The 25,031-nt window shown below is 43.7% G+C and overlaps 2 protein-coding genes across 5 annotated transcripts in view; one reads left to right on the top strand and one right to left on the bottom strand.

Moving 5' to 3' along the window:
- STRBP (spermatid perinuclear RNA binding protein) overlaps positions 1-12,323 on the top strand; it is a 75,263-nt gene extending 62,940 nt beyond the window's left edge. For both annotated transcript variants that reach the window (XM_077189130.1, XM_077189135.1), the window contains one exon: positions 10,121-12,323. In XM_077189130.1, the coding sequence (XP_077045245.1) occupies positions 10,121-10,167 (47 nt within the window). In that variant the 3' untranslated portion in view covers positions 10,168-12,323. The remainder of the gene's footprint in view (positions 1-10,120) is intronic.
- RABGAP1 (RAB GTPase activating protein 1) overlaps positions 4,266-25,031 on the bottom strand; it is a 60,874-nt gene continuing 40,108 nt past the window's right edge. For all 3 annotated transcript variants that reach the window (XM_054646153.2, XM_054646154.2, XM_077189121.1), the window contains 13 exons: positions 21,311-21,424; positions 20,520-20,594; positions 18,221-18,346; positions 17,458-17,601; positions 15,862-15,903; positions 15,406-15,534; positions 12,705-12,797; positions 11,641-11,751; positions 8,862-8,966; positions 8,305-8,388; positions 7,425-7,496; positions 6,767-6,964; positions 4,266-5,958 (listed from right to left, as the gene is read on the bottom strand). In XM_054646153.2, the coding sequence (XP_054502128.1) occupies positions 5,836-5,958; positions 6,767-6,964; positions 7,425-7,496; positions 8,305-8,388; positions 8,862-8,966; positions 11,641-11,751; positions 12,705-12,797; positions 15,406-15,534; positions 15,862-15,903; positions 17,458-17,601; positions 18,221-18,346; positions 20,520-20,594; positions 21,311-21,424 (1,416 nt within the window). In that variant the 3' untranslated portion in view covers positions 4,266-5,835. The remainder of the gene's footprint in view (positions 5,959-6,766; positions 6,965-7,424; positions 7,497-8,304; positions 8,389-8,861; positions 8,967-11,640; positions 11,752-12,704; positions 12,798-15,405; positions 15,535-15,861; positions 15,904-17,457; positions 17,602-18,220; positions 18,347-20,519; positions 20,595-21,310; positions 21,425-25,031) is intronic.

Below are 25,031 nucleotides of genomic sequence, written 5' to 3'. Positions count from 1 at the left end.
TTTTTAAAAGAACTGATAAACCCCTTTCACCTGCACCATGACAGCTGACAGTGACACAGCACTGCCATCTCAGTGAGTCCTTACCAGCCTTTCTCAGGCACAGCAATTGAATAAAATCTGCACAGCAGTTCTCTTTTCCTTGTGTGGCATAAACTGACCAGCCACATCAGAAAACTCCATCAGGAGCCACTCCAGGGCCCCTCCCAAATGACATTTACCAATGTGGCTCCAAGGCCCCCTTTCCCCATGACACCACCAGCTCTGTGCATGAACAGACGCTCACAGCAGGGAGTTTAAACACACAGCTTGGATGTTTTCATGGCACACGCTAACTGTGCTCAGCACGAGGAGGGCTTCTGCTCAGAGCTGGCAGCCTGCAAGCCTCATCTCTTCTGCACCTTCTGGAGCCTCAGAGCCCAGTGTGGCTGCGATTCCATCCTAAACACTGCAAGCGCTTTCCTAAAAATTATCACTTTTGCCACACAAGCTGTTGATTAAGATGGACCTCTGCAACTCCATAACTGAACCAGCCTGCTCACTGCCATAAAACAACCTGCACTTGGACTCCTGATCCTCTCCAGTGACCACCATGTTAAGCCACACATGAAGGGCCCATAAGGTGAGATCTCAAGAGACCAACTCACATCACCTTCAGCTATAACTCAAGCCACTAAAGCTGATTAAAAAATACTTTTACCTTAACATTTTAACCAACATGTAATATTTTTTGTATTCTGAAAAACTTCTGTGATAAACTTTTGCTATAAAGTTTGCTACATCTCCTATCTCAACCATTATTAATAAACAGAGAATTAGAACGATTTACCTGTAAGTTCAAGGTGTATTAGAAACACATCCCACAGATTTACTTCCAAGACACTTCAATTTTACTACACTTCCTCCTAGGAGATCATTTTTGTACAAGGACATAATACAACTTTCTGATCAGATTTGTAGGAGGAACCCATGAATTACTTAACCAGCAGTCAGTGGTGTGACTGACTTCTCATGCACATTCTCCACGAGGAGAACAGCCCACGGCAGCCACTCATCACATTAGAGATCAAACAGCTCCACTTTATTAGCTCTCACAGCCTATTTCAAAGGTTTCCACCTCAGGAGGCCTCAGCTCAGACCTGCCTGTGACAGGCTGCCATGAACATCATCCACCTCCTGCTGAAAGGCTGCTACTGCTGCCTGGGAAGAACTCATTGCCTGCCTCAGCCTGAGGGGCCTGGGGGGTGTCTGCAAGGGGAAAACAATAGACGAGGCCATTTAAACCCCGTGCAAATTAAGGCGAAAATTTTATACCTCCACAAGGGCCATTAATGCAGTACAAGTTCTGTACAGGTTTCCCCCAAAGTATCACTCATCTCCAGCGGTTATTGTTTGGATCTAAAGCTCTGCTGTCCTCCGCTGCCCTGGTGCTCTTCTAACACCCACAGACACTGGAAGAGCTCTGGGAGGTTCTGCATGGTTCCCTCAGGAAGCACCGCCCCGCCCGAAGGCCGCTGCTCCCCTCCAGCCCAGCAGCTCAGCGGTGTGCCCGCACTCCGCACCTTCTTCCCGCCGGACAGCCCCTGCCCGGGCCCCGCTCCAAGGCTCCTTCCCCCGGCACTCCGCCTCCGCTTCCCCGGCCCACACGGCAAACAACATGGCGCCGCTGCCGCCTCCGCGCCCAAGGCAGCTCCTGCTGCCAATCACCCGCCAGCCAATCAGAGCTCCCCGCGGGCGCCGCTACCGCGAAAAGCGCGGGAAACTGTGAGGGCGCTGAGGAGGCGCCCGGCGGGGCTTGAGGAGCCGGAGGGTGTGGGGTGGTCTTCGAGCTCCTCCTCGGCTAAATCCACCTCAAACAGCCCGGTTCTACTTCAGTTAGCTCGGTTCCACTCATCCCCCATTCAGCAGGAACTCACACCACCATGAGGAAACACTTGACTTCAATGTCAAACTCAACAAACATGGCTCCTGAGCAAAGCCCTCCTCGCCTCACAGCCCGAGTTTCCTACCGTGCCTGTGGCCAGATTATCCCGAGGAAAAGCCCTCAGTCCCAAATTACACTGTCATGCTTGTTGGTATGCGGAAAATGCAGCAAAACCAAGCCCGTGTTGCTCAAGTGCATTATAATGTGCAGTGGTAAATTCTAGCAAAATTTCTGTATGAAGAAACCTTGATGCTCTTTGGCAATACAGAAGGAAAAGTACTGCCCAATAAAGTGATGGGAAAGGGAGGAAAAATTAAAACAGAAAGCAACCCCCTGCGTGTCCACTGATGGTTCATTTCCAGTATTTTTTTAATTTAGGAAGGACTCTCAGTTCACTTTGTGGGCTCACAGGAGCTCCCCTGAGCCACCAGGGCTCCGGGCACGAGGCTGGGTGAGCCGCCCGCCTGCAGTGCTGCCCCCGCACCGCCGAGGGCTGGAAAACCTCCCTGGATTAAACTCTTATGGTAGGCACCTCCGAAGTGTCTAAAGTTAGGCTGGATGAATGTGAGCCAAGCTGTTGAACAGATGGAGTGAAATCCTCCTCTAGATAACAGGAACTTTATATCACTGCCACAGATAAGAAGGGCAGCTAAAAAAAGTCAGGGAGGTAGTTACATAAATTTCAAGACAGCTTACCAGCAATGATTAAAGGTAAAACTTTCCGATAGATCCTGAATATCCACTTCCAGCTGCAGACCCTGAGCTGCCAAGAAGTTCTGCAACACAAATGAGATTGTGACACTCGAGCTCCCACGCTGAGACCACTGGAACGTAATGATACAGCACAAACACGCAAAGCATTTGGAAGCTGGAGCCTGGGGCACAGGAGATTAATCCCAGCATCAGCAGACTGGCATTGAGCTGGAGTTCAGTACTCAAACCCAGCTGAGGCACATGTGAACAGAAAGGTGATTGACTACCAGAAAATAACCATCTCATTAATGCCCCAAATGCTACCAAACACACTCATTCCTTTTCTCTTACAGGGCTGTAAAACACTTATGCTTACAGCATTTCTGACTCTATATGGTTTTTTACCTTCCTTATTCATAGTTTTGAACATCTGCAAATTCAGTTTCCTCATCTTAAATCTGACCTGCTTCCTTGTCTTTCATACGTAATTATGCTTCCAAAGATGCACACCTCAGCACTGGATCCATTTTTCTTCGTTAGCTGTGGGTATTTTAGATGGAGTTGGATGTGAAATACATTGTTAATATTTATTTCTGAGTACCAAAAACCTTCAGGTAGGCATCCAAAATTATCCATGACTGGAAACTGACTATAAAGTGTTTTTGATGAAATGCTGTGAAACAATTATGCATGTTCTGCATCCATACTAAAAGAGGAGTATATGCTGCATGCAATTTGAAGATAATGTTTATTTAGAGAGTGGAAGACATCTGAACAATAAAGCAGCTTTTTCTCTTCCTTTAAGTACCCCATTTTTGGAGGAAAATGCACTATTACACTATTTCCCAGTCCCTTTGAGAAAGACAAGTGGATGAAGGGTTCTTGGGTTGCTTCCTCCTGTCCCCTACTTACCTTTAAACTTTCTCTAAAGATTGCAATTATTGAGAAACTGCAGAGCTGACCTTAGCAAGGCATGCACCTCTGGGAGGACCAAGCAGCAGAGACCACACACAGCCACATGATGCCATTCTCTTAAAGCAAAATATGGCTGGGAAAGTGACATCACAGCAGCCTCCTAGAGCAGGGCTGCTTTCCGAGCCACCTCTGGTGGTTTTGGTGACAAGAATCCGTTTGTTCTCCTGGTTATCTCTGCAGAGCACAGGGCTGGGGAGCAGAGCTGCTGAGACCCAACTGCTGCAGCCCTGAAGCCGTGCGGGCTCAGCCATGGCCACAAACCCTGCTGAAGATGACATGAACCATGCTTGACCCCACAGAATTTGTTACTGATGGTGATAAGCAGAGATAGCCTACATTTATTTTGCAGATTCAAGCAGAATTTGGAGGGCCATGGGAAAAAAAAAATGTTCTAAATTGGACATGTTTGAGAAATACTGAGTCACAAGTTTCAAGCTGCACAAGGTCACTTCTGCAGTTTCTTTTTTCAAAGCAAACCCTAGATTTTATTATATAAAACCAGTGTTGGCAGCACTCAGAACATGCAGTCTTTTTTAGCAAAGCCCTTTGCAGCATGACTGTGGTTTCAGTCTTGGAGAAGCCTGCAGATGCTACTGCTTCTACTTTAAGAAGAGAATTAGCTTTATATTGCAAAATATTTAATAATTTTCAGTTCAAATGAAATGAAACAACAAAATAGTTATACAATTTTACTAGTTTATATTTCAATTCATAAAGTATACACACTGCAACTATGCTACCACAATGTCCACGCATCTAATATTGATGGAGTTACAGTAATTTTTTTTTTGGTATTAAACAATAGAGATAATGTATGCAGTTAAGGAAAAAAGCTTGGACATAGCATGTTCTATCCTGTAGTTACAGAGTACATTAGCTAGCATTAGTACAGTAAACAAGAAAAAGTTAGAAATACAAAATAAACCAAATATCTTTATATACAAACCAGTGCCTCATATTGTTACCAGCTTATACTCACACTGCACACAAAATTTATCCACTGATGCAATAGATACTTCAGCATAACACAAACCATTATAAATTAAAAAAATTACAAGGTGCAAAACTCCATTCTACAGCTTTCTGGTGAGAACTCAATACAATCCAAGGAATGAGAACTCCAAGCACGTTTAGCACCTACCAGTGCAACTGCATCGAGCGTGAACAATGACCTACACCACCTCAGAACGCCACCAGGAAGCGAGTTACAGCTAGAGATGCTCGCAGCTACACTCACGCTGTGATTTTTGCCTCATATATATCTCAGTTTATTGTTTCTTTGTCCCATTCATACCTATGTGCAAAACTAAAACCTGGGAGCTCTGTCGGAGCTCCACAGAAGGCCTGCTACAGCCAGGTAAAAACAAACAAACAAAAACAAAACAGAAACCTGACAAAACCCAGACAGACTCCATTGAATGTCAGACCATCCACATAATTCATATTATCAGCAGTCCTGGTGCTGTTGATATGTGGATCAAACAATATGACACAAGTGAAACGGGAATTTGCCCACAATTCCGATCGTTCTTGTCTAGCACTTGGACAAGTCTCCCAGCCTCCGGTGGCAAATTGGTTTGGCAGCCCATGCCAAAAAAGCCCAGAGTTGCATAGAATTGATTAGTAACAGAAAGAAATGCCAAACACAGAGAGATGGATGCTGCATCTACTAAAACAAAGTGGGGTTGCTCGACAGGAATGCTGAAATCATCCCCATTCATAAAGCAAAACATGTCACCTCCTACTCTCCATTTCCTACCTCTGGGGACTGCTTTCTGGCACTGATGTAGTTCTTGATAAACTTGTATTTTTTTGTTGCATTTTTTCCGTTTTTTTTTCTTTTTTTCTTTTTTAACTTTGTTAGTGACACTTTTCCTTTCAAATAAAATATTAAAAAAGGTTATAACTGTAAAAAAACCTATCATATGTAAACTTAACAATTAGGGTTTGGTAAGTTCTCGTACCTAGTCTGTGAAAAGCCTCCAGCCAGACGCAGAATGGAGTGTTTCTCGGAAGAGCTTCAATCTAGCTACATCACCTGTTAAATATCAGTAGTATGAACATCCCATGTCTAGCAATAAAACCTCTCTTGTGTTTCCATCCTCTTTATCACTGACCTATTGAAATCCTGACATGCTGTGTTTCTATTATATTTACATTCTGGTCCTCTCATGTCACAGAATTAAACATCTGGCCAAGGAAGGCAACAAAAGGTGTTAAGAAGGTGTGTTTGACAGAACTGCTTTTCAACAAGTCTCTTTTCCTTGGACTCCAGTCACTGTTTTTATAGAGCTTATTGTTCTGTTGAACCACGTTTTCTTTGCAGCTTGTACTTCATTCAGGGCCAGACCCAAATGGTGCTCCAAATCCTGCAAACAGAAGAGTAATTTCCTTAATTTGATACATATTCACAGCACAAGGTTATAGGAGTTAAAACTAGAAGGCTCTAGAACATCTACAAACTCTTGGCCACTTCAGAAGTTAAACAAGTCTTACATAAATTAAAAGCAGAACAATAAGCTGACAAAGAGAAAAAAAAAAAGCTTTGAAAAGCAGAACAAGACTTGTGTCATTGCCCTTAGTGAAACATTCTGCTTTCTTCAGTACATCCAAACTCTTTAATTGTCTTCCATCTGAGGAGGAGCTATTCCCACAGGAAGTGGACTTTCTACAAACTAATTTTTACCTTTCCGTGAACAAGCCGCACTGACATATCAGTTTTAGGCTAAAAGCACAATGTTGTCATATTTTACAGAAATACTTCAGGTACCTGGAGTGCTTTGCAATCGTGTTTTAAGAAACACGTCTAACATTTGTCAATGTTACTTCTTCATTTAGCACTGATTGTGAGATAAAGACATGCATGATTCAGTACTCTGTCAGAGCTTGGGCTCCTTCCAAGCAGTTGCAGGAGATCAGGCAGCCAGCACTGCACTGCAGACAGGCAGATGTCTGGAAGCTGTAGTGGCTGCTAAATACAGTTCATGCAATTTCAATTATATCGTCTGCATACAGCAAGTTTCAGACGCAGTGTTTGGTTAAATAACCGTGCAGGAAATAGCAGGTTATGGTTTCAACCAACAGGATCTGTTCCAATCCCTCTACAGCTCACACACACATTTTTCTAGGAATGCAGACATGCTGTACAGACTACAAAACAAACTCCCAGAGCATTACCTGTATTTTACATTCCGCCTCCACAAGCTGCAGCTTGGTCTGGGCCAGCTCAAGCTCCATCTCCCTCAGCTGGTTCTTCAGTGTTTCCTTCTCCTCATCCGTGTCCTCATCTGAACCATCCTTGGCAGTGCTGGCCACCTTCACACGGCCTTCCTTATTGAAGAACTCGCGGCAGTGCTCGCAGTCATCCACCTTTTGCTAAGCAAACACCTGGCTGTGAGCAAAGCCTGCTCCTGCCTCTGCTCTGGGAGAGCAGCTCAGCACCACAGCAACCACTGATGGCAACTTGTGGGGAGGCACAGCCACAGGAGCTCCTGCCAGCCCCGCACTCAGGGCTTTGGAAACACTGCTGTGTTGTTTTGCTGCAATAATGGGCTCTGTCCCTCCCACTGTTACTTTAAGGTAAAAGACAGTCAGAGAATCTCTTCCAGAAAAAAAAAGACCCCTCAAAAAAACCCCCCCAGCATCAACATGAGCATGTAAGCACTATGGCATGAGAGGACTCACCTTTTCTCCCAGATCCCCCCTTACAATCTTCTCTTTCATCTATGGGGACTCTCAGCCACCATTTCAGTAATGAAATAAATTGTGTGTTTGCTGCTATTGTTTTGCTAAGAGATTGAAACATTGTAGACTGTGGATCTATCTGGTCTCTTACCCGTATTTTCTCAATTTCAGCTTTATTTGCTGTTTGTTGCTTTTCCAGTCGCTCACTCAGCTGGGAACAAATCTGACAAGCAAAATTATGTTACCAAACCATTTATAAATGTAAATTCTCTCCCAAATGAATGCTAAAGCACAAATAAATGCTGCTGCAATATTAACATGGATAGTCTAAGGACCCTTAGAAAGCTAGAAAAATTGGGATGCTGCATTAAGCTGTCTCATTGTACATTTTCCCATTCTCTACATATTCTTCTATCCCCACAGGAAAAGGTGCAGTTCCAACAGAAGTTATTAACAGTTTGGCCTTGCTAAAGGAGCCAGAAAAGGTTAGGAATAGTATGACCCTTTTGTTGCCTTTGGGAAAAAAGAACAGGCAAGACAGAGTAGTAAAAAAACCCCTAATTCATTCCCTGAGACCTGATCTGGGCCTACTAAAGAGACACATGAATTTGCTCCCTTGATACCTTCTGATCAGGAGCTTGAATGCCAAAGCAAAGCCTTGAAAGGAAAAAGGCATCTTTTTTCTTATTTCTGAGGTGCATTTGATTGACAAAGCAAAGATGAGAGAGAAGCTTTTCTTGGCATGAAGTGAACCTTTGATATCCAAGCGCCCATGTGAACAAGGTTTGTCTGTAACTGAGGCTGTGGTGACTGCTGATCTACAAATCCCCACATCAGGGGCAAACAGGACTGACCACTTCAGGATCTCAGCCAAAGAAAATGCAAAACCAGCCACAGCCTTTCCATTTAGAACAGCTAAAGTGTGTCCTCAAAGGCATGGCACAGATAACACTGATTTCCAGAAATCTCCTAAAATGCCCAAAAGTCTTGTACTTTGATAACAAACCCCATCCTCATGAAGTTGTACTTACCTGTTTGTAGTCACCAATAATAGAGCTGTTCTTTTTGATCTCTGACTCTGCCTTATCTAGTTCCCTACGACACATTTCCTTCAGCTGTAGGGGGGAACAAAAAGAAAATAAAGGGTTTATATAGGTGTAGTCTGAAAAATACCCAGGTGCTATTTCTTCCTTCTCCTTAACCTCACTGCTGTGCTCTACCCAGGGACCCAGAGTCCAGCTCAGCTCCATGCAGGCAGGGTAAAGCCAGACCTTGGTGGCCCTCACTGACAGAGCAGTGGGCTAGCCAAGGAAAGGAGGGATTCAAAAAGTGCTGACAGCTGAAGTCCTGCACTGCCTCTCTGTGCAGCATCTGGCACAGACTGTGACACTGTCATTTCAAGTTAAAAATTCCCAACCCTATGAAGCACCTGGCAGGAAAATGCAAATTTTGCTTTGCTGACGTCCTTTACACCACAGAGGAGGGACAAACATGACTTAGAACATTAAGCCCTTCCCACACTTGTCACTTTTTATTTTTATCGTTTCTGTACTGTAGAGAACAACGAGAATGACAGAAATGCCCCAACCTGGGCAGATTCTTCCTCCAGGCGCCTCTTTTCTTCTTCTGCATCAATCAGCTTCTGTTTGGTCATTAGCAGCTCCTTATTGAGGGCATCTGCCTTCTCCTCTGCCTGAAACACAGAGAGGAGCCTGAGCAGAGGCTTCCCTGCTGTGCCTCCACCAGGACAGAGCCCAGAGTGCAGCCATTCCAGTCTTATTAAGGTTTGGTTCACTGCTTTTAAAAACAATAAAACTTTATTCTGAAAATTATTTTCTAAAACTTCCCATCTGCAATAGCAAAGCAGCAAAACATCAAAATTAATGGCATGTACCACTATACTCCAGCCCTCTAAAATGCCTCTTGAATTCAGTGATTAATTCTAGCAAAACTGGAGTAGGGATTGTTCCAAAGAAATCCAATACCAGAAATAAGTTTCATTTTCTTGTCCAGTCTGGAAGTTGACCAATACATTCTGAAGACAACCAAAGGCACAGAACAGCTCACAATAACAGACTATAACCAGCTCAGACCTAAGTTTAATTTGCAAACATTCAACCTTGCAATGAAAACAGAATTAATGAAAAATGCCTCTAGAACATTTAAAAAGCCCCCAGAACTCTATGAAACGTCTCAATGGATGCAATACCATCCCAGAAAATACTGCATGAAAAAACAGAGCTACCAAAACAAACATAAGTCAGGCCCCTCTCTCCTTCCTCCTTAAGGGAAAGAAATGTCCCACCAGAAACCAACAACCCCTTTTTACTGCAGTTTTTAAAGCATAAAAATATACTGTTGAAAAATTTCAAGCTCTTTATAAACCACTAAAACTCTGCAAAGTTAAGACATCTTTTCCTGTCTCATACACACAACCCAGCACTTCCCAATAGGTGTATGGATTCTACATAAAAATAGATCAATAACTCAACTGATATATAAAATCTTCAGAAAGTAGCTGTACCAATTCCCTTCAAAGGAAGAAAAAAAGTGAATTTTAGTCCCTTAAAGTCCTGCTGATCCTTTAAAACAGATGGCAAAGGCAAAGAGAACATCTTTTCATTACAGATGGGGTTTCAGCTGTTTGAAAGTTAAAGAACACTGGGATGTAGGAGCCCAACAACAGTAGAAAATGAAGCCTATTTTCTGGCCTAGTGAAAGGATATTAAGGAAATTCTTGTATTTCCAAATGCTTTGTTTTGATCTTTTGGGTTGCAGATTTCAGACATGCCATGCAGGTATCAGACAAGGTGTGTTAAACAATGTCCTTTGGTACTTTCCTTTCAGGACCTCAGGCTGGCAGAATGAAGCTTATCACTTCAGGGTCCAATTAGAAGAATTAATCAAGTCCTGAAGTAGGATCAAACCTACCTATCTCCTCCCAGGGGATAACCCAAATGCTGCCAACATCATTTGCCATCTTTGAGTACAAGACTATTATATATCAAATTAAGCATATCAATTTTGCCTCATTTTGTTCCTCTCCCAGTTCTCCATTAAAAAAAAAAAAACAATGTAAAAATATAACCATGTCTCATATAGGCTCAAGCAGCCACAAACAACAGTTAAAAACTGATAGAAAAAGCTTCTTCAAGACAATTTTTGCTGGAATCCACCTCCTGAGTGCCACTGCTGGGCTATCACCAGTGTGAAGCTTCTGGAAGCTTCACTAATGAAGGGAAAAAGCCCAGGTAAGAGGAAGTGAATGTGTGGGGAAACCCTGCTTCTAGAACATTCTTCTATGATCCCCATTTTAACACCTAAGAACAGGAGATGTAATAAACCCAAAAGTCCTGAACCAAACTTCATTAAAGCAACATTCACCCAGTGGCATCAACATTTACTATGAATAGTGTTCCAAGAGCAAGTTTCCAGGAGATCGTGGGAAACCTTAAATTGTTTGAGGCAGATCCAATGAAATGTTTGAAAGCCTGTCAGCTCCTGCACTGGGCAATTTTCAGAAGCCATTTTCCTTTGAGATTTCAGAAATGCACTTATCTTGGTACACAACAAGAATGGCAAAACATGAGCACTTGAACTCTTCCCCTCACCTCCCCAAGCAGACAGACTAAATGTGGTGTAGCCTCCCCTGTGCTAGAAATGCCAATACCTTTCTGTCTCTGCATGTCCTGGAAAAAAAGAAAAAGCATACACTAATAAAATCTCCCACAATTGAATATGTAAAGAAGGGAGTGGGACAGCAAGCTGAAAAAAACTGCTGTAACATAAAGCAAACCTGAATCTTCCTCCTGAGAGCTCTACTGATCTGGAAACAGCCCAGGATGAGGAGTTCACACAGGCAGATTCCAACAAGCCAAATGGAAACCACAACAACATTTTCAGAGTTGCCTGAGGTACCTGAGAAGCTGATTCTGATCCATGCAGAGCTAGACAGACTCAGACTTTCAAGTTTATCAGGCACTTTGCAAAGCCTGTCTGCTGTGAAATGGTATTCATAAAAATCCCAGGAAAACACAAGCTAGCATCCATGTTATGATTTCTGTGATGGTTAAAGACTTGCCACAGCTCCTGCCAGACTTCCTTAGAGAAAAGAAAGCAACTACTCAAGTGCAGGCTCTTCTGTCCCTGCAGCCACTCTGAATGCTTTTAGAATAATGAGTATTTCAGCCAGCACTCCTGTTTCCCATGGACCTCTGTCAGGCCTACACATTGCAGGGTGCAACAGGGATGTGGAGGAAGGACTCCTGTGCCCCACACAAGAAATCCTCCATGTCTCTCCTCTCCAGGGAGAGAAGAAACAAGGAGTTAGGCCTTGTCTGCCCTGGACAGCCCAGGACATGACTTACATTGTCCAAGTCCTTCCTCAGTGCAATCTTGCTGGTGACCAGCTCGTGGGCCAGGTCGTCGTTCTCCTGCTCCAGTCTCATGTTGGCCTCCTGCAGGCGCCGGTTCTCGCGCTGGGGACACAGAGGGGCTGTCAGGGACAGGGCTGCCAGGGCGTGTCACACACAGCCCCTGTGCCCACACACTGATGCACTCCAGTCTGCAAAGACAGCTCTGCCTGCATGAAATTCCCCGGGACAAAACTACAGCCAGAGTGCAAATGTGAAATAAATACAGCATTAGCCCTAGGAGACACCAGGTATAAATAACTCTGCTCAGCCATTGCTTGTTGAGCTACAGAAATGTTTTTGAAGCCTGCAATAGTAGGGGTATCATTGTGCCATCAATACCTTGCCACGAGTTTCCTACAAGTACTGCTTTTCTTGGTTCAAAATTAAATTTGCATGCTAGGAACAGGTAAGAGAGGAGAATCCTGGAAAAAATACTCTATTTTCTCTCTCCTGTTACAACTCCCAGCACGCAGATGGATACTAAAGAAAGTTTACTTCTCTGATTAAAATACATGATTTTATTGTATCTATGTCTCTGTGTGTATTATTGTGGTATGTGTATGCATGCATAACTTGAGATGTGTAATTTATCCCAGTATTACATTTATTTGATAAATAAACTATTTATAAAATTATATGCTTATTGCAGTATATATCATTTGAAATTACGAAGAGGAGTAAAAGGGGGAGTATAAACATGGAAGGCAGAGTTAGAATCAGTCAGGCATTTCCTTTCTGTTCATGGCTTGTGGTGCAATCAGCACGTTAAACAGGCTCTACTGAACTGGTTCTATAAGCCCAAATAAAAATTCTTACTATTCCTTTTCTTGCACAGCTGGGCTCACAACAACCCCATCCTGATCAGCATTGCCAATAGAGAGACATTCCCTTCACATTCATGGAGCTGATTCCCCTGTTGCATCCAAATTGGTCACAAAACAAAACCAGCTCAAAAAAAGAGTCAAAAGTAGCAGCTTCCTGTTTGTTAAACCAGACTGGAGAAGGTAAAGCATTACCTCAAATCTTTCTATAGGATCCTCCTGTTGAGCCTGCTGCTCTCTCATGGTATGATATTCCTTTTCATATTTCTTCAGTTTCTTCTGGCTAATCTAAATTAAAGCAGCCCATTAGTTCCTGCCCAGAGCATTGATAAAAGAACACAACACACACGGGGTTATGGAACAAGCTTCAGGGAACTCCTCCCTCCCACAAAGCACAGCTCATGGCTTCACCCAGTTCTGAGACCAAACCCTCAGGTGTGGTCAAAAGCAGTTCCACTCAGTAGGATGACAACAGCCTCTTCCTGTGGGATGCAGGGAAAGTTCAAAAGGTACCCAGAGCATCCTGCCTGAGCTCCCCGTTGGTGCTGCACAGCTCCCTGGTGCTCCACACACTGCAGAGCTTCAGCACAACAGAACCCCAGGAGATGTGGTTCATTTTGGGACTGGCCTGATGCTGAACCTTCTTCAGCTGCTTTCTCAGCTGTAACATTTATCATCCCACAGAAGCATTTGGTTTACTTTACATGAGTCTGTAAATGCTGAAAGGGCAAGTGCAGGCTCAGCTGACATTTCTGCCAGTGTCACTCAAGCCCAGCAGAAAACAGCCCCTGCCCGAGGTGCCGAGGTGTCTGGGCAAGCAGCAGCACCTCAGAGCACAAGTGCTGTGTCCCTGCTCTGACCCACACAGCCCCAGCAAAGCCCTCTCACAGGCCCCCAGATTCCCCTTCTGTGAGAAGGGACAGAAAGGTGATGCTGAATTCAGTATTCTGTGCCCAGAGTTCAAGTGCTGCAGGGACAGGGAACACAAGGGAAGCTGTAACAGATCCTGACCAGCATTTTCCTGGTGTCACCTGTGCCAGAATGGTTTAGCAACACCACACCAAGATCACTGTGAGCATTTCACAAGCAAGACATTATGCATCTAAATAAAATCTCTAGCACTAAAGTTGCACCCAAACATTTATTTTTATCTCAGTAAACCAAATATATTTAAAAGCTATAGCTAGGATTTCCTCTTTAAAAACCCCTTTCTGAGAAACAGGTTGAATTTTACATGCATAAATGACAGGCAGAATGGAAAACGTGTTTGGTTTCCCTGCAGTCTGCCTTCCTCACTAACAACCTTCCCGGGCAGGAGCTGCAGAACGCGGTGGCCAAGCTCCCCCTAGTGAGAGCAGACCCGAAACGCCTCTGTGCACTGGGGGAACATTTCTGCGGAGATGCCAACCATTACCTGGGGTCGGTCCAACCACACCACAACCGCAGGAGGTATTCCTGCAGCCCGGACACCCACCTAGAGAATTAACCCTTCATTGACAATGGAGCCTGTAACTTGAGGAGATTATTTCACTGCTCTGCCCCTGCTCAAACTGCCCAAATTTGGGGGTTTCACACCCCAAACCTCCCACAATGTAAAGTTAGATCCTAGACAAATGAGGCATCCACCCTGCCAGAGGAAAGGAAGGCAGGCACACCACTACCACTGTATTTTCATCTTCTACTTTTCAAGAGCATTAAGCCAGTTTTGCCTTTTTAGGTGATCTTGAGCAGATTTGTCATTGTCATAAATTCTGGGCACGGGAGGCCTGGGGAAGTCAGCAAGGATTCTGGGTTTGCAGAAATGAACACTGATGTCCCACCACATTTTTCAGCAGGCAGCAGCAGCAGCTCTGCTAACATCTGTTGCCCAGAGAGGTGAATCCCCCACCCCTGGCAGTGCCCAAGGCCAGGCTGGATGAGGCTGGGAGCAGCCTGGGATAGTGGAAGGTGTTCCTGCCCATGGCAGGGGTGGAATGAGATGGGCTTTAAGGGCCCTTCCAGCCCAAACCATTCTGTGATTCTATGACTTGATGGCAGCCCTGAGGAGTGACTTGAAGAATCTGGTGCTGTCTCCAGCTGATGACTTCCTGACCTCCTTTCCAGCAGAATGCTGTTCTAATCACAATGCCTTAGCCAGGCTACTTCTCCCTTCCTATACATTATTTATTTTGATATCAGGCCCTTTTCTGCTCAAAGAAACACTTCCAAATACAGAGCTGGAGATTTCTACTGACAGCAAAGGACTTGTACTTTAGGTCAAGGAAAGCAATTATGTGCAGCACTCCCATCAAGGAGGTGATACAGAAGTGTTCTGAGCCGAGCCCAGCAGTGCTTCCTCCACAACCTCCCCTTTAATGCCCCAAAGCACCCCAGGACACCACGGGCAGCCCTGCCAGGTCCACTCAGAGCCTGCCTGTGCCACTCCACACAGCACTGGGAACACTGGGAAGAGGAACAAGTTGTCATTTGGAAACATAAAAGGCAAATGCACTCATTAGGATGATGTGAACCAGATGCATGTGGAACATTTAATCTGTTGCTAATGCTAAATGATTAGAGAGGTAAAATAGCTTTATTCTTGATTATTGTGTAATTTCTACATTAGTTCCACAGAAGATGAGCTTGAATTCTGTGCAGAATACTGGTATCCACACTGCTACTACACCTGGATCACAAAATGCCTGGAATGTTAACACACCAGGGAAGCTGTGTACCTCCACACTGACACTACAGAAAATTCCTCTAGGGAATTTAAGGAAAAAGGACACTTTGAACCATGTCAGTGCATTTGGCTCAAAATTGATCTCCATGATCACAGCCAATGAACCTGGATTTGCCCTTGGAGCTGGAGGCAGGAGCAGCTCCAGGTGGGCTGCAGCAGCCCCTCCCAGCTCACCTTCATGTTGCAGGCCAGCTCCATCAGCTTCTTGGCGTTCTCCTCGGAGCGGTACCGCTTGGGCAGCTGCACTCGGAAGAACTTCAGAGCCCCCTCAAAGTCAGTCAGCAGCAAATCATCCTTGGTAGTCTGGAGACAAGGGGAGAAACACCAGGAAAAGCCAATTTTTTACAGTTATTGAATCCCAGAAACAATAAAGCCACCACAGCTTTGGAAAGCTGCAGTAACACTGCTGCTCCTTAACCTTCAGCAAAGAGTGTTTGTTTCTATTTCTGCAGCCTCCTATTCCACCCCCCAGAAAAAGCACTGTGCTGCACAGGACATGCCAGATTACAGCACGTGTGCCACAGGCAGTTGTTAGCTTCACAAAAAAACAACATATTTTTGTAACAGGCATCTTAATTTTAGTATGGTGCACGAAGATGCACAAACCACAGTGTAACATTGTATACTCACTTTTAACAGTCCCAGTGCAACGTTGAAGATAACACTTATTCCCTGGAAAGAAAAAATAATGACAAAATAATTTAATTTCTTAGTATTTACAAAGTTAGATAGGAATTTATTTGGTGGGGTTTGTTGTTTGTCTGTGAGAAGGAGAACCAGGATACATGTGTAACCAGGTGCTACATAAATCAAAGGCACAAGAACAACTTTGCAAACAACTTTCAAAATATCTTTACCAGAGAGTCATTATAGAGAGCAAAACAATCAACACTGGTTTTACTGCCTCCTTAGCAGTCTGAAACTCTAAAGTTCTGTTGTGCACTTTATTTCATTTCTTAATGAGTGGTTGGTCAGCTCAAGATAATTTAATTTTCATACAGCAACTTCTAAAATCACTGATTCAAATGCAGTAATTTATACACCAATGTATTAAATTCTGGTCTTCACAAACTGGGATAATTCATGCAATGATAAGGAGAGTGACTCACTTTAGGACAGAGTCCCACGGCACCTACTCTGCCTCTACTCCTTAGAAGAGTTCTATTCTTACTGTCCAATTAAATTAAATACACACAGTTCTGTACTCAGGAGTAGCTCACACCTTCTTCAGGGGTCCCACTCATAACCATGACACATTGCTCATCTTATTTCAAGATCTCTTTTTTCTTCTTCCCACCAAGTTATTCTTTCACCATTACTTTAAAATGATGAAAAACCCCTTAAAACTTCTCTATGAGCCCATTTACTGTTTATGAAATGAAAATGTGTTTCTAAACAAACAGAATTGATTTTCTCCATACCATCTGCTGCTTTCTCTTCCACTGGCACATGGACAAAGCAAGCAGCAGACACAGGGAAAGGGCAAAAACATTGACCAGGAGGTTTGTGAATGCTGAAAGCCTTCAGTAAAGGAAAGGCAGGAAATCAGCCACTTCACAGGAACAAGTGCAGATCCAAGAAGAATGGATGCATGAAGTTACACAGCAAATCATTAAATAACTCGAGGATGCTTCAGTACAAAATGGGATTTGTTCACTGATGGCAATAACTGCTGACTGTAATTACACTGCTTACCCACACACCACTACATGCCCTGCTCCATACAGGATTACAGACAATGTCTCAATACAAAGAATTTTGCTCTATAAGTTGTGAAATATAGAGAGACTTGAAGTTTTCCAGGAGAAAGAGCTTCAAGCCTGTTAGATTACCAGCATGAGAGTCAGCTGGGCCATTTTATACACAATGGCCTCCATGCAATAATATGATAGGAAAATAAAAAGTCATCATTGTGTATTACATGACTTCAGAAGAGAGGAGCCCACATATCTGTAAATCAGCTCTCATCAGGCTGTACAGAGTCTTCTCACATAAATTCACCAGTGCCATAGGGAATAGGAGATTATAACCTTTTATATAGCTATTGATTCTTAATTTTTTCTTTAAAATGCTGAGAATCTTTATCATTGCAGAAATGGAACACTTCCACATAAAAATATCACACGCCTTGCTCTAAGAGAACAGATAGTAACAAGGACATGAACCAAGATAGTGACAAACTGTCAAAAGCTGGGAGCTGTGCAAGTCTCCAGTTATAACACATACCTCACATAGGAGTAAGTCAATAATATGGAAGACCATGTAGAGAGGGAATTTTGCAGTGAACAGGGTCAGGAACCACTGGGAAGCATACATGTGTGCTTCAAGGCTGATGTCCAGAAAGTGGTTATACAGATCAGGAATGTATTCCTAAAAGTAAAACACACAGAAGCACTGAAAGTTAATTTAGGCTATTTTGGAACTGCAGCTGAAACCCCAAGCTACAGAAGGAAGCTGGGTCGAGTGACCACCAGTGCAGGGTCCTGCATCCACCAGGTGTGACAGGAACAGGCCTGGGGGCCTCCTAAGGATGCCAAAGGCCTGTCCTGGGCTGGATGCCCAGCAGGAGCCTGGGATCTGCCTCAGCAGGGCCCAGCAGAGGCTGTGCTGAGACCAGAGCCACTCCAGCTGTCAGGAACATCTGCCTTCAGCAGCACCACCCTGCTCCTGAGACCCCTGCTACAACACCGGGCATGGTCCTCGTTCTCCACCCTTGCTCACAGCTCACAAACACCATTCACCCTTACTCACAGATTACTCACAGCTCACAAACACCATTCACCCTTCCTCACAGCTCACAAACACCATTCACCCTTACTCACAGCTCACAAACACCATTCACCCTTCCTCACAGCTCACAAACACCATTCACCCTTGCTCACAAACACCACTCACCCTTGCTCACAGCTCACAACCACCATTCATGCCACAGGAACAGCCAGGGCTGAACTGCATGCTCGGGTCTGTTCACCCCCAGGTGAGCCCCCACCTGCATGAGGCGCTCCAGCTGATAGAACTTGCAGTGCAAATCTTCAAAGTTCTGTTTGAAAAGTTCCCTGAGTCCATAATCAAACATGATTTTGACCAGAACACTGAAAGCTTGCTCCTCAGGCATCTGTGAGAAAGCAAAGTGGATTTAGCAGCCAGCATTAGAACCTTTCACATCAGGACATCTGCCTGAACCTCCCTCCGAGTGAAAGGCTGAATTGCCACTACTTTTTTATCCAGTTTAAATGCAAACAAGAGTATTATCACTCCAAATGAGGTTTACTGTTGCAAATGGCATTTCAGAGGAATAAACCACCTCTCAATCACTCAACTAAAAATACATCTTCCATGAAGACCAAAGCAGTTCTCCTGTGTCTTTGCTCCAGAACTCATCAGAATCTGAATCTTACAGATTTTGAGCAGCCTAACCCTTTGTCACCCACATAAAAAAGGCAGAAACAGTATTACTGAAGGATGTTAAACAAAATCTTTGATCCTTCCCTTATTCTTAACTATATATATTTCCCTTTTTCAATGACATTATTATATTTGATGTTTATTAGATTACAGCATTAAGAGAGACCAGTAATTGCTAACAGAAGCTCCACACCTCACAACTTAGCACCAGTTTGGGAAGGTTCAATCTCCCTTTTCTGCCAAAAACTGAAGGAAAACTCAAAGCTCATCAGTGTTTTGACATTTTTCCTGCCCTTAAAATTCAGTTTTAATATTTCTGTAGAAAAGTCTGACTTCAGGTCAATTGCTGGTTTCTATAAAGAACAGAACATCCATCTCAAGTATTCTATTATTAATCTGCAGATGGAGTTTATTAAAACAGAAAACTTTGCTGAAACATTCCAAACTGGTAGTGAAGGACTCGCAGAAACTTAATTTCCTTTTCTGCAAGATTTGTTTTTATTATTTATTTTCCCTAGCAGCCACACTCCAAAGGCTGACTTCAAAGAGAATCTTTGAAAAGAAAAGAAACTTATTTGAAATTTAGCTTTTCCTTATGTATTCCTTCCATGCATACATTATTCCCAGAAGCCACAAGCACTGTTAAAGAGAGAACTCTGGAATAACACAGGGCTCAGTCATGAGAGTGAATCTCTCTAAGGCAAGGGACCCATGACAATGAGGATCTACAAGCAAGCACATCTGTTCCAGTGAAAGTGTTCAGTTCTCATAGCAGGAAGAGTTGCCCTTCCCTATCTCATTCAGTGAGGAAATAAAGAATTAATTGCCCATCTAGGAAATATTTCAGATTACAGTTACAAAGAACTAAAAGGTTGTTATCATTAATCACTTGGCTTTTGTTTCACAAGAATAGAGTTTGCAATCTCCTCTGTATCCTCCCCTGACTTTACAACAGTATGGAAAATCCTCCCCTGAAGGCCAGACTTCCTCTTCCACCCAAAACTGCAGAGAACTCTTCATGCTCAGCCCTCGATGGCAGCAACAGCTGGGGAAAAGAAACCTCAAAGCACTGCTGGGCTCAGGAACTCTGCAGTTCCAACTCCCCTTGCAACAGAAACACTGACAAAAAGCAGACGTTACTTTGAAACAGAACAGTCTATAAATACACAAATACAGATTTGTAAGGCTCTTGTATTTCCCAAGCGTGAGTGAATCTAAAACTTTTGCTCCTGAGAACCATAAATCTCTCTCTAGCTTCTGAACACACCAGCAATTAAAGGATATTACACTGATGAGATCACTTTTATCAACAGCAATTAAGTTTAAAAAAGCATAATACAGTTTCTTTTAAAAATATGAAGGTATTATTGTATCCTTCCCTAACCTCTCAAGCCAAGAAGCACAAAGACCTCCAGGACAAGAGCCCACAGGCAGCACAGCCTGCACTGAGACCCAAAGAACTGACATCCCTTCAATGTCCTAAATCCTCCTCTGTGTATGCAGGACAAGGCAAACACCATCTGTATTTCTGGCTGACTCCAATAGAAACATCTTATAAAAAGCTAAAATGTGACCTTGAAACCCTGCAACAAAAACATTTACAGTGTTGTCTTATACACAAATTCCATGCCTACTACTGCTCATGAGTGCAAGCCTGGATGGAAGGGGTCCAGTACAGGAACACAAGGGCACGAACACTGAGTCCTTACAAACACCACAGCAAGTCTGAAACAATGTACTCCTCCCTGTCTAAAATCACTTCATTACTGACCAACATAGAGGTGGATGTGTGCCCTGCAACCCCATCAGCTCAGAATCTGTTCTAGACAAGTGGAGCATTTATCCTTAATTCTAAAGCAGCTGAGGGTAAGGGCAGCACTTACATGCAACAGCAGCACAGCAGCCAGGAAGGACTGGCCTTGGCAGTAGCCAATCTCCTCATCATACACAGAGTAGGCCTGAAAGAGGAATCAAGACTTTACTGGTACCTGTCTCAAGATAGCAAACACAAATAAAACAGAACAATGCATTGAACACAGCTCCATACAACTCCCATGGATGGAGTGCAGCCATTGTCATTCCAACAAAGGGAAAATCTGTATGACAACCAAACTCAGATATACAGAGGCAGTGGCTGCTTCCAGTAATGCACCAACATTGCTGCAAGCACTTATCTGAGTGCTTTTATCTCTAAATAGGTCCCACAGGGATGTTAGGAAGAGGGAGAAGCTCTAGGAATTCAAAAGAAAGTGCTGGAAGCTTAAACCATTCCAGCTGAGATATCTGAATACACTGAGCTGACCATTTTTGCTTATTTCCTCCTTTTAATAATCAGCTTCAGTGCATGCCCATGGCTTTATAACCTCTATGGAGGTACACAGTCATCTCCAGTCACATAATCTGTCCAGCTTGATCCAGGCTGACAGGTCAGGAATGATGTGAAGTCTTTGCACCAAACACTTCAGTGCAGAGAAATCTGGGAGGGCTTTAGGAGTCCTGTGTGAATAACCAGACTCAGTCCAGCAGCTGCCATGGCGAGGAGCCTGAGCCTGTGCCAGAGGCTGTCTGCATGACAGACAATGCCAACACATCCCCTTCTTCTCAGCCAGCAGTCACACTGCTGGTGATGCTGAATCCAAGCTACCAAACCAGCCCAGAAGAACTGAAAGAATACCTTGCATATTTTGTACAGGGAGTCCTGGCCATCTCCCCCAGTGTCTTTAAAATAGTCATGAGCAGGGAATGTTCGATTGATGTCTCGGGTGATGGCACTGTCTTGTGGAGACTCCTATCAGAAAAAGAAAATAGCATGCAAATTAACACACATCAAAAGAACATGAATTACAATATGCTAGGATTGAGACTTGGGAGATTAGCACTGGCTTCTGTGCACTGCTCTAAATTTAACAAGACCCAGTGTACCCCAGCAGAGCTGGCAGCTGCAGATCACAGCTGGGATAGATTTGGGTACCTCAGCACATCTGGGGAGGTCAGAGAGTGGCAGAAGGAGCTCACAGACACACACACACCCCCCATTTGTGCTCCAGGCCGGGGCAGTGCAGATGCAGCCATCCCTCAGAGATTCCTGGATGCCAGCACTGCCCTGGCACACTCCTGGTATCTCACAACTGCAGGAGTAAGCAGCAGCTGTCCAAAATGCTGTCCCTGAGGTTCAGCTTGAGGAACCACTCCTCATCCCCCCCAGAACTCAATTAGAGAAAACAGATGAGTATGAGCCCTGGGGAGTGTCATACAGGAGAACACGAGGGAATGTAGGGACAGGTTCTGCATGAGCTGGGATTTCAGCATGAGGAAGGTGGAACTTTGTTCCCTACATCACCCTGACACCATCAGTTTCAGATGCCTTGGACATTTGGAAAGCTGAACAGTAAAAAAAAAAGAGGTTTAATCTATCCAAAAACCCCATGTTTCTGTTTGGCAAATGGAAAAAGGTTAGAAGTAAAAGATGGTAAAAAAGCACACGATGTAATCAGTGTAAGGAACATTCAATACAGCTTGTCGTTCTTTTTCTTCACAAAATTGTTTTTCAAACAACAACAACAACAAAATTACCACAGTGTGCTTCATTTTCAGTGTGCTTCATTTCTGGTCTGATTTTAATCCAAGGTTAATGCTCCTCTCTGGGGCTTAACACAGACATTTCATTAGGAAAGAAAGCATTATGCTGCTATTAGAATCAAGAGCAGATTGTTTTGGAAATTATATCAAAAGTACTGTTCAGCATTCCAATTTGATAATAATTAACTGGTAAAGAGGTCTATCTCATTATAAGGAAATTAGAAACAAACAAAATCCAATGCTCAATAAATTTCATATAAATAAACACCTTTTAAGTCAAAGACAATTATGCTAATGGCTGGCTGTTTGCAAGCAGGGAAAGACAAAGCTCAGAAACTGTTCTGCAAGTTTTAAACGTGTGAATGCAGACTTAGTAATAATTTTTAGTTTCTTACAAGTTTGCAAGACTGAATTCCAGTGAAGTACTCCCAGGAGCACAGGGCCTGGCCACTGCCAGCAGCACCTGTGGTCCTACACAAGCGCCTTTCCTGAGAGTCACCTGCTGCAATGGCAAAATAATCTCAAACCCACTTGCCTTCTAATCCACTTATTTAACAGCAGAGACAAAAGCATCTGGTTGGAAACTCTTAAGAGAGGATTCTCAAAGGAATCACTCATTATGGCTAAAGAGAACTAATTAGTGGCCCCTCTGGCTTTGCGTGACTTGCTCAGCTCTTGACTCCCGTGCCTCAGCACAACTCCTCAAGCAATCCAACGTGAGTTCCTGCAGCTGAAACACAGCTTGGGAAGAGAAAAATCAACGGAAATGATAAGGTTTAAAAAATGTTTTTCAAACCATGGCTTTGAAATCTCCCCATTAGTACAAACTGCTGCAATCCAAGCATTGTGTAACCTTTTCTTTACTCCTATTTTTATACCTTGCTGTGAGAATTGGCTCAATGGGCAATTTCTCATGCTTTCAGGGGACTGGGAACTGAAGGAAACCCTTCTGAACCCACACCCTTCACAAACTGGGATTGAAAAATAGAAAGCTAAGAATGACAGGAAGAAAAAGAAAGTAATAAAGAAAACAGAGTGGAAACCAGCCATGAGAACTGAGGCAAGTGTAGTGAAGATTAAAATTCTCATAACAGTTTGCTGCTCTGAAGGAAAGCAGGAAAATGTAGATGCTCAGACTCAGGATATGCCCTTCCTCCCCTCTTTTATACACTTTAAAATATTAAGGGACTTATATTGAAACCTTCCTCTCCAGTTGATTTAAACAGAAACTACGTGAGTAATTATGGAAACCAGGATGCAGTCCAGCTGGGAAAAGCCCATTTATCCTGTCAGGCTGCATATAAAAGCATATTGGTTCCCATCTCTTAAACCTGATGTATTTAAAAGATATTTTCCATGCATTTTCATGATCTTGCAGGGAGCATCCTAGGATCTGCAAACCATGTCATGCAGTTACAGCCTTGATCAACATATTCAGACTGAGACTGTGTTACTTTAGAAGCTTTTTCTGTAGCTTAAGGCACAATTAAAGACATGGAAAAGCTGGAGTTCCCTCTTTCTGGGACTGATCTACTTGCAGTTTTCAGCAGCTCAGGTTTATTCCTCCTAATCCACTACAGAAACCCAAGAGGATGAAGAAGCTGCAGCAAAGAATTGGTAAAGGACAAGATTTGTGATGAAAAAAATGAAACAAGAAACCTCCAGAGAATGGAGGAAGCTGCCTGCTGGAAATGGCTCATCACCCAAAGATCAGCTCCAGGCTCCTGGAGAAAATCCCCTGGGGTATAAAACAGCCCTGACCTGGACCCAGGCTGCCTTCACAACCACCACCAAAATGGAGACTTTCAAGGGGACCAAACTTTAGGTTCCCCCTGCCCCCAGAATGATTCCAACTGTGGAATTTTGCTCACTGCTGAGTTATCTGACACACCCACCACCAGCCCAAGCTGTGCCTGACTCTCACTCTTGCCACATCATTTCCACATTCCAGTTACTCCTTAGGAGGGTCCCAGTGACTGCAGGAATTCTGCCACATGGTCAGAGATTACTGTGGGAAGGGTCTGGAGTCTCAGGCCACCGCTGGAATTTTCCTTGCTCTGCCAGGGTGGGAGCAGCACGTGGTGTGTTGCTGCAAGGCATGGACAAGCCACCCTGGAGTGCACCAAGCCAGGGACAGATTCCAGCAGATCCAACATGCAGAGAGAGCCAAAATTCTGTGCAGCTTTCATGGGCAGCAGCAGGGGTAATATTACACGATGGGGATAAGTTATTTTGAGCACATCTGTACATTTTAAGTACATTCAAATACATTAAATGATCCTCTGACAGCTATTTTCAGTGTTATCAGGATCCTGTGCCACCAGGTCTATTTTGCAGGCTGATGGCATTCCTAGAATTACTTTTATTAAGCAATATTTACATTCATTTTTACACAGAGTGCACTTCCTGCATTTGCTTTTGTCCAAACCACTGGAGAAGGTTTTGGTAGGAGGAATTACACCTGTTACTGAGACCTCAGGGAAGTGACACAAACCACAGTTTCAGAGTAATGTACTTGTTAACTTCCCACAAGGAATGCTGCCTGCAGAAGGTGTTACCTGGAGTCAGCACTTGCCCAGAACATTCACAGATAAAAAGTATTTGTAGAAAAAACCTGAATAATTTAGACAAATTTGGACTGGTTAGACACTGCAATTGGATACAATAGTGCATTGATACACCATAGTTTCAGGCCAAATATGGCAATATAGTGCAATTCTAAAAATAAAAGTGAATCCCTTGTGATATCCAGCCCTTTCGCTCTGCTCGTTTCCTTTTAGGGCTCAAGTTTCCCACAGGAAAATCAAAGCGAGGAG

Source organism: Agelaius phoeniceus, chromosome 21 (assembly GCF_051311805.1).
Source record: "Agelaius phoeniceus isolate bAgePho1 chromosome 21, bAgePho1.hap1, whole genome shotgun sequence".
In the NCBI taxonomy this organism is placed as follows: Eukaryota; Metazoa; Chordata; class Aves; order Passeriformes; family Icteridae; genus Agelaius; species Agelaius phoeniceus.
This window is presented reverse-complemented; position numbering and strand designations above follow the sequence as displayed.